The following is a 14368-nucleotide window of genomic DNA, read 5'->3' on the forward strand; positions in this document are numbered from 1 at the left end:
TGATCTGCTTTTTTTCTACAAAATTAAACAACTGAATGAACATCCTCCGAGGCCGGTGATTCCATAATTTTTGCCAGGGGTTGTATATTCATATTCATTCATCAACAACATCTAAAACTCATTCACTCATCTTCAACCGCTTACTCCAACCAAGGGTAATGGGGGGCTGGAGGGCGTGAGGCGGGGTACACCCTGGACAGGATGTCAGTCTCTCGCAGGGCCACATATAGACAAACAAACACATTCACACCTGCACACACACCTATGGACAATTGAAAGTTTCCAGTCCACTTAACCTGCATGTCTTTGGATGTGGGGGAAGCCAGAGCACCTGGAGGGAACACGGGGAGAACATTCTAACGCCACACAGAAAGGACACAGTTGGGAATCGAACCCCTGACCTTCTTGCTGTGAGGCAGTAGTGCTAACCACTAATCCACTGTGCTGCCCAGCATCTAAAACTGAAATATAGAAATACAGTGTTGCTTCTTCTAAAGCTCAAAAAGGTAAAAAGATGACAGACTGTTTCTAATTTCAGTGACTGAATTGACCACATTAATACTAGAATTTGAACAGATTCAGACTCAATTCTGACCTTGTCACGTTGTTCTTCAGTGTGTTGTTTAATTACAACAAAAATAAATAAACACATAAGAACCAAAGGAGTAGCTGGAGCGTTATAGTTATTGCTTGGTCCTGGAAAAAACACTAACACCTGATTTGCTTATCAGTTGATTTGTCCTTATATTGATTTTAATGTAGCTCTTTAGCCATGTTAGCAATTAGACCTTTATTTAACCTTGCAGTTGCCTCATTCAACATGTCGCAACATAAATGGAGTAAATCAGCAGACTGACAATAAACATCAAATGTATAAACTTTTTTGGGGGGGCTCCTGTTAGGTTAGCATATGTCAGGTTAGCTCGTTAGCATGTAAGCTAGCGTTTAAAACAATGCTAAGCGGCTGACTGTTGGACAATATATCCCGCTGCTGGTAAAACTATATTTGAGGTGAGAGTGTTTCTTGTAGCGTTACTTACTGTGTAAAGATCCTCAGACCTTGAACAGTTGGAAAACTCATAATGACTGCAGCCATAGTTAGCGCTTAGCTAAATGAGAAGCTAACCTAAGAACAGACTAAACCACAGTGTCAGTAAACAAACAGCACACATGCAGACTTATGACAGCGTCAGCAACAACATACTGCTCATTTTAACCAGCTACAAAGGCCTGATAACTAAAATTATTAAATTCACTCCAAGACACAGTTTTGCCGGTGTAGTTTTCACAAATGCCCGCTAGAGGGTGTTGCTGCGAGTAAACCTTTTCTTTGCTCCGGCTACAGTGCGCCTCTGAGCAACCCACTCCAACATTTCAAGTGCGTCCGTATTGCAGACTTTACAGTAAACACGCAGAGACAGTGCCGCTCTCACTGGACCGACATAAGCTAAGCTAGTGGCGCTAGTGAGAGTGTGAGTACACGGCTACGGCACGTACCGACTTCCTCTTTTCAAAATAAAAAGGTGGGCTATTCAAACCAGAGATACTGAGAGGCTGTTGAGCTAAAATGCTAATATTTACATAGAAAAATAAATTAAAAATATTCAGAGATTTCAAATGCAAAAACAAGAGGCGTATCTCATGCAGCCAGTGGAGTACTATGATTCCACACTGATTTTGAGTCAATTGATCACATGACCTGGAAGCGGTTGTGCTAAAAGGCTAATATTTACATATAAAAATTAATAAAAAAAAAAATTCAGCAATTTAAAATTCAAAAGCAAGGGGTGTATCTCATGCAACCAGTGGAGTACTATGATCCCACACTGATTTTGAGTCAATTGATCACATGACCTGGAAGCTATTGCGCTAAAAGGCTAATATTTACATATAAAAATTAATTTAAAATATTTTGAGATTTAAAATGTAAAAACAAGAGGTGTATCTCATGCAGCCAGTGGAGTACTATGATCCCACACTGATTTTGAGTCTATTGATCACATCACGTGGAAGCTGTTGAGCTAAAATGCTAATATTTACATTTTAAATTAATTAAAAATATGGACAGATTTAAATGCAAAAGCAGGAGGTGTATCTCATGCAGCCAGTGGAGTACTATGATTCCACACTGATTTTGAGTCTATTGATCACATCACCTGGAAGCTATTGAGCTAAAATGCTAATATATAATCCTGGATGTTCGTCGTCGGGGACAGGGCGTACAGTATCTGGTGGACTGGGAGGGGTACGGCCCTGAAGAATGCTCCTGGGTCAAGCGGGGCCTCATCCTGGACCCTTCCCTCATCCGAGACATCTACCCTGATCATCCTGGTAGGTCGCCTGGGCACTCCCATTGAGGGGGGGTACTGTTGTGGGCTGCCTGTTCCTGCTGCCGCTGCTGCTGCTGGTTTTTCCTCTTCTGCACAGGTGGCCTGCCTCAAGCTGATCGACACATCTGATCCTCAGCTCATCAGTACCTGCATATGAACTTCTTCACTCCATCATCACCAGAAACTCAGCGTATCTTTCACGGTAACCTGGCCTCTGTATTCAGAGTTTGTATGTTCCTACACTGTTATTTTTCCAAGCTCCCACGCTCAGTAAATTGAGTGCTGCTATTTTTTCTGCAGCTTTTTCTGGGCTTCCACGCTCAGCGTCTTTTGTCTGTCCTTTTCAGCTTTCAGCTCATTTCAACAGCTTCAGCTCATTTCAGCATTCTGGACTCAGCTAAGATAAACTGTTACTAATTTGACTGTGATTTATCTACTTCTGGAACCGACCCAGTTCAGTAACTCACTCACCTGTGTATCTTCTCCAGACCACGTCGACAACTTGCAGGCAGCCACCTGGCTCCAGAACTACATCACCTGGACTCCACACCATCAGGACTGCGGTTCCCTGGTTCCACCACTGAGCGGGCCGGTCTCCACTGTGCAAGACTGCTTTCTGCACTTTGTACTCCAATGTAAATAAACCTGTGTTCTGATTCAGTCTGTTTCATCTCTGCTTCCAGCTTTTGAGTTTGCCACTCACTCCAGCCTGAACCATAACAAATATTTATATATAAAAATTTATAAGAAATTTGACGAGATTTCAAATGTAAAAACAAGAGGTGTATCTCATGCAGCCAGTGAAGTACTCACCCTACCCACCCAAGCAGCTCAAGAAAAAAGTATATATAATATCATAAATAATAAGACATAAGAAAGATAAGACATCACAGGAGAAGATTGTAGTATATGTAATTTAGTATGTGGGTGATTCTTTAACTACGGGCACTATTGGCCTTGTAAATGTAATTTCCACCACACCATTGCCTTACAATATAAAGCGCCTTGGGGCAACTGTTTGTTGTGATTTGGCGCTATATACATGTGCTCTGATGTTACTGTTTATCTCCATAGAAACTACCCAAACAATCTTTCATACAAACTTTTTAAAGGGACATTATTGTTGTGGTGGAAATTACGGCAATAGTGTGGGACAACTACATTTTGTTTAAAAAAATCACAACAGTTGTATGACATTGAATACCCCAATTATGTTTTGATTATTTTACTGATATTTTATTCAGAGATATTTTAAAACATTAGAAAAAAAACGTTTGTTTACTATTCATTTTTATCATTGAAGATCATAAGTCTGGGTGTGGGACAAGCACAAAACGGCAATATTTGCATATAATGATGCTGAAAAAAGGTGAAAAGGTCATCATAGACTACTAGGACAAATTTTTTCAAACACTTTCATTGTAAAGATAACTATAAAAGTGTGAAATTTCCCCTTTTTTCTTTTTTTCATAAAATATGATCAAGGGACATAAAAGTGCCCGTAGTCTAAGAATCACCCATGTATGACCTGGAGACTATGGAGCTAAAATGCTAATATTTACATATAAAAATTGATTCAAAATATTTCTAGATTTAAAATGTAAAAACAAGAGGTGTATCTCATGCAGCAAGTGGAGTACTATGATCTCTAGTGATCTCTAGTTTCAGTAGTAGGGAGAGTTTTGTGGCTGGTTTTGACGTTGACCTTTTTTGCACTGTTTCTGTTAAAAACAAAACATCACAGATCAGCAATCAACTGTTCAATGGCCCTATATGTGCAATACTAATTATAGCTACAGCGAAAAACATTTGGGAGCTGGAAATTCTCAAAGTGGACCGTTATCATTGTGTGACAACTTTAAATCCATCGGTCGATAACATGGGAGCGATGGGTTGACCTGAGGATGCTGAGGGGCTCCAAGCACCAGTTCCTCCATTCTGATGTCATAAAAAGATTAAAGTGTGTAAATGCTAAAGGTTCCTGGATGTTTGCAAGCCACTTTAACTCGACACAGACGCGCAGTAACTGTACAGGTGTGACCATGAAGTGGGTAAGAAGTTTAGTTTTCCAGTCATTACCCAAATGGACTGTGCATTGATCCCTGTCATGTGTCAAAGTACCCTTGAGCAGAAAGAAATTTAAAATACTTTTTTTTTTTTTTTTTTTTACCAAATTACTTACTTGTTTTCGGTGTGTTTGCATTAATGAACCTGCAGAGCCAATGACCTGTCAGGGACACATGGAGGATCTTAGTATGTTGCCGTCAGGTCTTAGCTAAGTTGACCTTTGGGCCAATGCCCTGGAAATTCAGAGTATTTCCATTAATACGCACAGATGATGCAAAAACACTATGTGACAAATAACTATCAACTCAAAGCCACTTTAATAAGGTGTGTGAGACGTGTCCATGCATTTGTGTCCACGCTGCAAAGCAGAGTATCAGTTATTTCTTTGCATTCTGTCTCTCTCTGGTCCTGATTGTTGTATTGACTCGATTGGAGCGCAAACAACAGAGCAAACATTTACTCTCCTTTAACCGAGTCTGCCCTCCTGTCCCCTTCTGTACGAGTCCATCAGCGCGTCTTCATTTGGGCGTCTATCCCCGTCGGAGAGCAGCAGATCAACAGCAGGCCTCCACCTTCAGAGAAACGTAAGCTCCGCTATCAAACGTGTGTTTGTGTTTCAGGGGTTTTGTCAGGGTCATGGGGCCCATTTGGACTCGGTCCGACTGCAGGTGATTTCTGCCTCCTGTGTGTTTGCCAGCAGCAGAGCCGAGCTGATCAGGACCAGAGGATGGGGAGCAGAGAGGGACTGTTTCTGCTGGGCCTGCTGTGCCTGCACAGCTCAGCGTGGGGTCAGGTACGAAAACCTCAAGTGACATAAAAACTTGTTATCACAGCTGCACCAAAGCAGTGAGACGCAGAATGTTATCGCATTGTTCCACTCAGGAAAACAAGGAAGTTGGTTTAACATCTTATACGCTGTTAGTAATATTGGCAAACAAAGATACCCAAAGGTACATCAGGGTGATAATTGTGTTTGTTTGTTTAAAGCTTTGGTCGGGGAACCACCATATAAATGCAGTCCATTTAAAGCTACAGTATGCAGAATTTGTTGGCGTTTATTAGCTGTAATGGAATATAGCATTCATACCCAACTGCTTATTAGTTTATAATTGCATTTAACAATAAACTAATATGCTTCATCAGCTTAGAATGAGTCCTTCACATCTACGTCAGAGCCGGCCCCCCATGGAGGCCGCCATGTTGCATCACCATGTTCATACAGATGCCCAAAATAGACATACTTCCTCCACTTTTTGCATTTTGCAACTCGACTGGAAGAGTGAAGAAAAAAGAAGCAGAGGAATCGGTATTTGCACTGTCTATTACTAGTTGCTAGTGCAGGCTAACAAGTTTGAGAAGCCTTGTTTTTTGTGAAATGGAGGATCATAGGTATTGTTTGTCACAAGAGAATGCAAGGGCGCATGAATCCCCATCGCTAAAAAAGCAGAATCATGACAATTGATGGTAAAATGCCATTTGCAAGCTCACCACTAGATGACACTCAATCCTACACACTGTGGCTTTCATTTTAAAGGTGCAAAATCATTGTTGATCATGCATTAAGGAGTATTGTTTGTACCCTGCTGGGGTTCAGATGGAGTGAAAAAAAAAATGAAATTGTAGCCTGTTGGGTCAAATGTGGGTCAAGTCACAGGGAGTCCAAGAACATCTAGATTCTAGAACATCCCTCATCTAGTTTATTAATTTTGTTTTTTAATGATCTTATTTTGATGTTTGCTTCAGGAAAAACATGTGCAAAAAAATAAAATAAAGAAAATTTGTGTATCCCTGTTTTTTATTTTACTATTATTATTTTTTAAGTGTTATTATTATTCATCTTGCAGATGTGATCCTTGATGTATTTGAAGCATCAGAGAAGTCTTGTTAATTTGTAAAAAAAAAAAAAAATCAGTCATATTAATTACATTTTTGTTTGCATACCTTAACGGCTTCTTACCTGCTGGGCAGGTGTGTGTTTTATATATATATATCTATCTATATATAGATAGATATATATTCTGCTTACAGTGGATTTCATAAAAATAAACCTAATGATCTTGAACCTGACCCCTACCGTTAAGGGGAAAAAAACCCAGTTTGTATTGATTCCTTTCAGTCATCTTTGTGTCTGTTTGTGTTTGACTGATGTGTTAGGAGATCGGTGTGCTGGTGTTCTGTGATGACCCGGCTGTGGAGAAATCTGTCATCAGCGCTCTGGACAAGTTCAACGAGGGCATGACCAGCGGACACAAACTGGCCCTTTATCAGATCCTGTCGGCCTCGAAGGTACAAAATTAATGAGGCACACATGCAGAGTATCACAGTTATTGGCAGACCTATATTTGAAGTACACAGTTTAAAGTATATGTAAAACAAAAAATTTTGTATCATCATCATCAACATTTTTTTTTAAGTTGATCCAAGTTATTGAATAACATCAAATATTTTCATATCAAGAAAGAAGAAGAACAGAGGTAACATGATGTATGTGTGACGGTTTTGATAAATTAACAGTAAATCATCACTATTACAGCCAGTGGACACATGAACATTTCCGAGTCAGTGAGTATGTCTTCATTTACATCAAACGTGAAGAAATGCCAACAGTATGGTACTGTATGGGAGTTCTCAAAAACTAAGTGACTGCAAGGAAGAGACAAGTGAGGGAAGCCACCAAGACAGCCATGACAACTGTCAAGAAGAAACTAGAAACAGTGCAGTCCACTCAAAATGAATGAAATTAATTTGTGATCAAAATTAATGGTTTTGATCTTCAACGTTAGGTCCACCAGTGCTGCTGCCATGATTGTTATCTTCAAATCCGGTGGACATCGGCGTGAGAAAAGAAAAATCATTCATACTTTTTACCTTTGACCCCAGGGACATTGACATTTTCTAAAACAAATCCTTTAAGGCCAATTCTGGGGTTGAACTTCATCTACATTCAAAGTTCTTCTGGAAATTGACTTAAAAGAGCAAACAGATAAACTTTGCACAAATTATAGAAGAATTCCCAAGCGTCCAGAGACACTTTGGGTTCTTTCACACACTGATGTCAGTGTCTCTGTGTGTCCTCGCAGTCAGAAAAGGGCTCAGACTCCAAGTACTCCAGTGCACTTCACCAGCGAAGAAGAGCAACTGTCCAGCAGGGAGCAGGCAAACCCTGGACAGACTGCGGCCATCTGCTGTCCTGGAAACCAGGTAACAAATATCAAATTAAACATGACATTCAAGATCTCCACTTATGAGTAGACACAAACCATTCAGGATCCACACAAAAGACATGACAATCTTTCCTGTGGCTGATATTTGTGATCTGATGTTAGTGCAACTGTGTCACAGTTAGTACATTACGAAACAGGATGGAGCATTTAGAGAGCGCATACAATGTCTATAGACAGGCGTGCACATAACTGGTGCTTGTGCATGCTAAAAAATAAATGGTGTGTCATTTATTTTTGGCACACACACGCACCGGTTATGTGCACGCCTGTACCTACAGTGACCCAGAGAAGCCACAACACTTCAAAAATAAATAAAACACTAGCAAATACTGAAAACATTTTCAAAAACCAAAAATTAAACTTGCAGCAATTCAAAACTGGTGGCTGCAGCCAAAAAAAAAAAAAAACTCTTTCAAAGTAAGAAAACACAAATATAACAGACAGTATGTAAGTTAATAATGTTGTCTGCTGCAAAGTCATCCACAAAACACAAAATGTGCTGCAACTAGCCACACAACACAATGGAAGAACAAGCAACACAAAAAGAGGTTGTGTATATAAGTCTGTTTGGGGATTTAATTACTCATTGAAATGCTAAAACCATTTCCCTGCTGTTCCTCCAGAAGCTGATCCAATGCAAAGCTTTCGTCCAAGTGACAGACACGGAAACGAATGTTAATCACAGTGAACTGCCAACTTGGTGAGTAACTTATCAAGAGTAACTTGGTTAGATTCATAGCAGCTATGCATTGAATTTTATTCTGTGCGATTAGCGGGACATGCGTTGGATTAATGGAGCCGCTCAGTGAGTGAGTAAATGACTGAGTGGGTTTGCAAAAAGTTTGACAAGTAACTCTAAAACCACTGCATGTTTAGTTCTGAAATTCTGGGTTCTGATAGAACCCGTGAACCTCCACTTTTGGACCATGCTGGCATCTTCATTCATTCATTTATTCAAGGACTCAAGAACATGTTCCCTGCACAATGAAATGTGTTTACTGCATTTACCCATCCTAATTGCCAGTTAGGAGCAGAGGTTGCCTTTATGGCGCCTGGGGACGTACATACGTACATACGTACACCTGGAGCTGGTCGCATCTGGAGCTGGTTGCATTATGGACCTGCTGTGTCCCGTTAAGGTTCACAGCAGTTTGGAGTCCATCCCAGCGGTCATTGAGCAAAAGACCGTACCGTTTATTGCAGTGTTGGAGTCCTTTAACATGCAAAATTAATAAATTAATTAATGAAAATACATACAGGCCTATCAATTTGCTTGGTAAGCCCTTGGTAATTGCAATGTCCTGGTGGCCACTAGAGGCCACTGTTGCTGGCCTAAATACAATTATACTTAAATATTTGGGGGTTGTGGTCATATTTTACAGACAGCAATAAGACAATTTTTCACAGTGTTTAACAATCTAGATCATGTAAAGGACACTGAGTTAATTTTCCCAACATTTTAAACTAATGTTCTTTCAAATTGCACTCACTGACCAAGATTTCTCATCTTTTCAGCTTGGAACCTTGTTTTTTTCCCCTTACAATAGAAGGTGATAAAGCCTGTTAGATCGATTGTCGTCTTGTATGTTCACCAGAGAGAATTGCCTAATTTTAAGTTCCAACCCACATACTGTGAGCAACTGACAGCTTTAGAAATCGTTTTAATGATGGCCCTTTGAGCTTTGAGCGGATGTTTGTTGTGGTCTATGAGCAAAGAGCATTCATTAAGAAAACAGTGAGTCATTGAGAAAACCGTCCCCAGGTGGGCGTCGTGCGTCCATAGTTGTGTAATGTGTAAACACTGTGGAGGCGTAATATGAACTCCTGCCACTGTAAAAGCCAGTGACCAAGTCTAGACTTTAATCTGTTGCTTAATTTGTTTTTGCCCTCAATGTTCCCAAATTATTTGGGCTCCAGCTGTTTGCATGTTTAAGTTTGCATGTAAGGATCAGGAACTGGAGCAGGAACTGCTCACAATCAATGCAGCCGGGCCTATAAGGCATAAAAGTTATCCGTTTGAAACACAGTAATAATGTTAAAATAATTTGACTTCCTCTCCAGATGATCCCGTCGTCAGGGAGCGAGCTCCATGTCTGGGCTGTCCGATGGTAATTGATGGGAACTCAGAGGAACTTAAGGTTCCACTCTCTGCTTCCATCTCCAGCTACAAAACTCCGCGTCCAACTCTACGCACCTGTATCAACCTCGACAGTGTCGGCCATGCCACCAGACAGGTACAAACTGGGTGTTTTGGTTTGATAATAATTATTCACTAACCACTTACTATTCAGATGAGAAGATATCTAATGTCTGGTGGCGTCCAGGTCCAAAACATGAGGCAACTCATGAAGGTGGTGGGCCTAGAGCATCCTTCCTCTCAGTAAGGATTGCCTACTTGCGCTGCTATCAAGGTAGCTTGAAGCTCGGATCTGTAGGAGCAGGACTCTCCTCAACTTCCTGTCTGGGAACATGCCCTGGTGCCACATGTTGCCACATTTACTGCACTCTTGAACCAATCCTGGGTCTTGGATGGCAACCGCCAAGGGCAGACCACTGCTTCATTCCCACTTCTCCAAAGTAATCGTCTATGTGCCACAGCCATGAGAAATGTGGACGTCCCCTTGGGTCTTTTCCAGTTACAGGGTCCTCAACATAGAGATACCTTCCTGTTGGATCACATCCAGAAAAACACTCCACATGGCCAAAATGTCACAGCTGACATTCTGTGACCACGCAAGATCTCAGTGGATGGACACGTTTATGGGTGATTCTTTAACTACGGCACTATTGGCCTTGTAAATGTAATTTCCCACCACACCATTGCCTTACAATATAAAGCGCCTTGGGCAACTGTTTGTTGTGATTTGGCGCTATATACATGTGCTCTGATGTCACTGTTTATCTCCATAGGAACTACCCAAATGGAAATTACGGCAATAGTGGTGGGACAACTACATTTTGTTTAAAAAAATCACAACAGTTGTATGACATTGAATACCCCATTATGTTTTGATTATTTTACTGATAGTTTATTCAGAGATATTTTAAAACATTAGAAAAAATGTTTCTTTACCATTCACTTTTATTCACTGAAGATCAAAAGTCTGGGTGTGGGACAAGCACACAAACGGCAATATTTGCATATAATGATGCTGAAAAAAGGTGAAAAAGTCATCATAGAATACTAGAACAAATTTCTTAACACACTTTCATTGTAAAGATAACTATAAAAGTGTGAAATCTCCCCTTTTTTCAGTTTTCATACAATATGATCAAAGTGCGCCGTAGTCTAAGAATCACCCTTATATTTGGTCTGGTCGCTGGGTGTTCCAGGACTGGCTGATTGATGCCTTCAGATCGTGACAAGTAACTGATGTCCAGAACTGGTCTATCGGATGTGGAGCTCCAATCCTGATGTTGTAGCTCAGGAAATTGTTCTCATTGTTGTGGGAAGACCCTGGTGACTCCTGCATAACTGAGAGGTTTGTAAAATGCCCAGTTTGTGAACTCAGTAGCTTCTGGAAGGCTTCATCTGAAGTTCTACAGACTGCAACCTCTCCAGGTTCCCAGATTTATTCTGGGTAGACATCATACTGTTTCACAGGAGACTGCACATAATCTGGGTTTAGGTTGGCATGTAGACAGGGGCACAAAAAAAAACAAAAAGACTTGAAATAAATGACAGAGAGAGTTCTGGTGCGGTAAGTCCTTGTCTCGTCTTTTGGGCTTGCTTCTCTTATAGAGTCCTGCAACTTCTGAACATACTATGAAGGTAAAAACAGCATGGAAAAGTCTTTTCTTTCACCAAATATTGATGTGGAATTTAATTTTCCAATGTTGTGTGCAGGTGGTGGCAGGTTTTAGGTTCAAAATTTGGTATGATATGAAGAAGACCATCTGTGCCAAGTCTGAACATGAAGAGCTCAACAGCCTGTGTGTCCCTGATGAGAGAAACCTGGTACACAAGTAAAAAAAAAAACGCACACACTTCAGCTCTGATATAAATGAGATGTATTTGGACTAATAGATGATTCCTTGTGGAATTTTGTTGGTTTGGCAGGAATTTGTCAACTGTAATGCCACGGTTGATGTTGCAGACCGTGGAGACACGTCCCACCACATCCCATAGACGAATGTGAACCAGGTCTACTGCCTCCCACGGTGAGAGCCACAGACAACATTTAGTCTCTTTTACTGCTTTAAAGGCTATTTATCAGTGGTGGCTCCAGATTTTTTTTTTCTTTGTGGGGGGTAGGTGGGGACATGATTATTCATAGTGTAGCGACAAATTGTAGTAAAGGGGCAAAGATTGTGTATTAACCGAGAGGACCACAGCACTTCCAAATTTCGACAATGCCACCAAAACCAGAAAACACAAAGCAAAAGAACATTTGCATTAACTCTGTAGTGCATACAAAAAAAAAAAAAAGTGCAAAGTGAGAAAAAATTGCAAACACAGAGAAAACAAACTTTTGTTGTTTTGTGGAACTTTGCAAAGTGTTTCTGTGTTTGCATGTGTTGTGTGAATTTGCAGCAGATAAAAGTAAGTCCCTTCGGCTTCTCCCTTGTTTGCACTCGGGGTCGCCACAGCAATCCAAGGTGGATCTGCATGTTGAATTGGCACAAGTTTTTACGCCGGATGCCCTTCCTGACGCAACTCCACATTACATGGAGAAATGTGGCAGGGGTGGGATTTGAACCCGAACCTTCTGAACTGAAACCAAGCGCATTAACCACTTGGCCACCACCCCTGCTCGAATTTGGCAGCAGATAAATTATCAAATTAATTGTTGCATGTGCTTGATGTTGTTTCGGTCAGATTCATCATCACAGCCTGATAAGACAGTCCTTATTGTGGAAATTACTGAAGAAACGCAGTATTTTTAAAAGAAGTCCCTCGATGTTTGTCTCCCCTGGGTGTGTTTCTCAGCTTGAAACAAAGAACTCCAGCACTGTGTCTCATCAACAACAAGAAACATAAGTTAATTTAAAAACCGAAATATATTCCCATCAGAGTTCAGCCATCTGAAGTATTTTCAGCGTTCTGATTGCAACAAAAATAAATCCCACTTGATCCACCAAGATTAAAAAATAACCTGAATAAATGCAGTGTTTTCAAAGAAGTCCCTCGATGTTTGTCTGCTCCGGTGCTTTTCTCAGCATGAAACACCCAGACAGCAGCGCTGTGTCCTGCCAACACAACCAAAATAGAGATGGAAGTGAACCTCACTGGGTCTTCTTCTTCTGTTGAGTTTATTGGTGGTTTTCAAATTGACACGGTGTATTACTGCCACCAGCTGTTTGGGTGTGGAGCATTAATGAAGTCTGACATCCTCACTGGATTATTGAGTGGAAGTGTTTTCCAAAAAAAAAAAAAAAAAAAAAATAACAGTATTATCTGGTTACCATTATTTTAAATAAATGGTTCTGTTCCTAACCATAAAAAAATAAATTTTCTGGTTTCATTTTTGTTCGGAGCAAAATACGAAAGGTTTCTGGTTTTGGTTCAAAGCCTTGCCTATACTGCCTACCTACTGAAACTGGCTTTAGCATTAATAACTTACCTTCACTGGACAGATGACAAGCTGTGTCAGATTTGTGTTTTCCACCTAAGGTAGCATGTGCTGCTTTACCTTCTGTGGTATCTTCTTCACAAACAGACGAGGCTGATCCCATACCTCCACCCTCTTCTGTTTGGTGGAGTTAATAAGAGACTTCATGACTGTTTATCCACACACTGTCTTTTTGTTCATCCAGATACTGGCCAGGCGCCGTCCTCCTGGATTTACTCCACTCAGGACTTTCGAAATCTTGGGCAATACCACCAAGTCTTTGCTGTCATCCACCCAGGCCTCATCAAAAGAAGAGTCTTCTGAGGAGGATACAACCGGCCCAAAGCCCTCTGGTTCTCCTGATGTGACCAACAGCCCCTTCCACTGTCCTTCTATGCCCTGGAAACCCTCCAGCCAGGCAGGACCTGATTCAACACCTCCAGCAGCTGACACCTTCACTGACCTAGACCTGGTGGGATAGAAAGTTCAGTGTGGTTCCTCCAGGGAACCAAAATATCAAAGTAATCTCACAGAGATTTTATTTTGGTGCATTTCATATTCCCCGGTTACAGTGCAGAGAGAGTTTGATCGTAAGAGTGTTGAATCAAATCAGAGTTTTTCAAATGGAACAACAAAAAAAAATTTACCAGTTATTCCTCAAAAATCTGGAATAAACATCTGAAGCACTCAGTTTTCAGATTATTTTACCCGAAGTGAATGTTGTACATGAAAAATCAAAAGAATAAAATGTCTTTTGAATTCAAAACTAGTACCAGTGTTGGAGCTGATATGACTTCACAGCCTGTATTCTAAAGGAGGAACATTTTTAAAAATCTACACTAATAATTACAGTGTTAAGTTAACCCTGCAGCAAGTGTATATGTTCCTATTCAAAATAGTGCTGAATTGACTCTATAGTAGGGGCTCGTACTTTGCGTTAACATGTGCAGTGCATCCAGAAAGTATTCACAGCGCTTCACATTTTATGTTATAGCCTTATTCCAAAATGCATGAAATGAATTTTTTCCCCCAAAATTCTACTCAAGCACCCCATAATGACAACATGAAAAATCTTTTTAGAATTTTTTGCAAATTTATTAAAAATGAAAACTAAGAAATCACATGTACATAAGTATTCATACTCTTTGTTCCATACTTTGTTGATGCACATTTGGCAGTAATTACAGCCTCAAGC

At 40.5% G+C, this 14368-nt stretch overlaps 2 protein-coding genes across 2 annotated transcripts in view; one reads left to right on the forward strand and one right to left on the reverse strand.

The window, feature by feature from the left end:
- Positions 1-1274, reverse strand: part of mccc1 (methylcrotonoyl-CoA carboxylase 1 (alpha)) — a 37565-nt gene extending 36291 nt beyond the window's left edge. The window contains 1 exon segment of the mRNA XM_034179475.1: positions 1041-1274. Within this exon segment, the coding sequence (XP_034035366.1) occupies positions 1041-1096 (56 nt within the window). The 5' untranslated portion in view covers positions 1097-1274.
- Positions 1275-4864: 3590 nt separating this feature from the next.
- On the forward strand, positions 4865-13654 carry kng1 (kininogen 1). Its single transcript, XM_034180792.1, is given in 9 exon segments — positions 4865-4981; positions 5098-5190; positions 6552-6683; positions 7478-7598; positions 9683-9855; positions 11469-11579; positions 11682-11717; positions 11720-11782; positions 13379-13654. Coding segments are annotated over 8 exon segments (978 nt in total). The 5' UTR covers positions 4865-4981; positions 5098-5124.
- The last annotated feature ends 714 nt before the right edge of the window (positions 13655-14368 follow it).

This window comes from Thalassophryne amazonica, chromosome 10 (genome assembly GCF_902500255.1).
Source record: "Thalassophryne amazonica chromosome 10, fThaAma1.1, whole genome shotgun sequence".
In the NCBI taxonomy this organism is placed as follows: Eukaryota; Metazoa; Chordata; class Actinopteri; order Batrachoidiformes; family Batrachoididae; genus Thalassophryne; species Thalassophryne amazonica.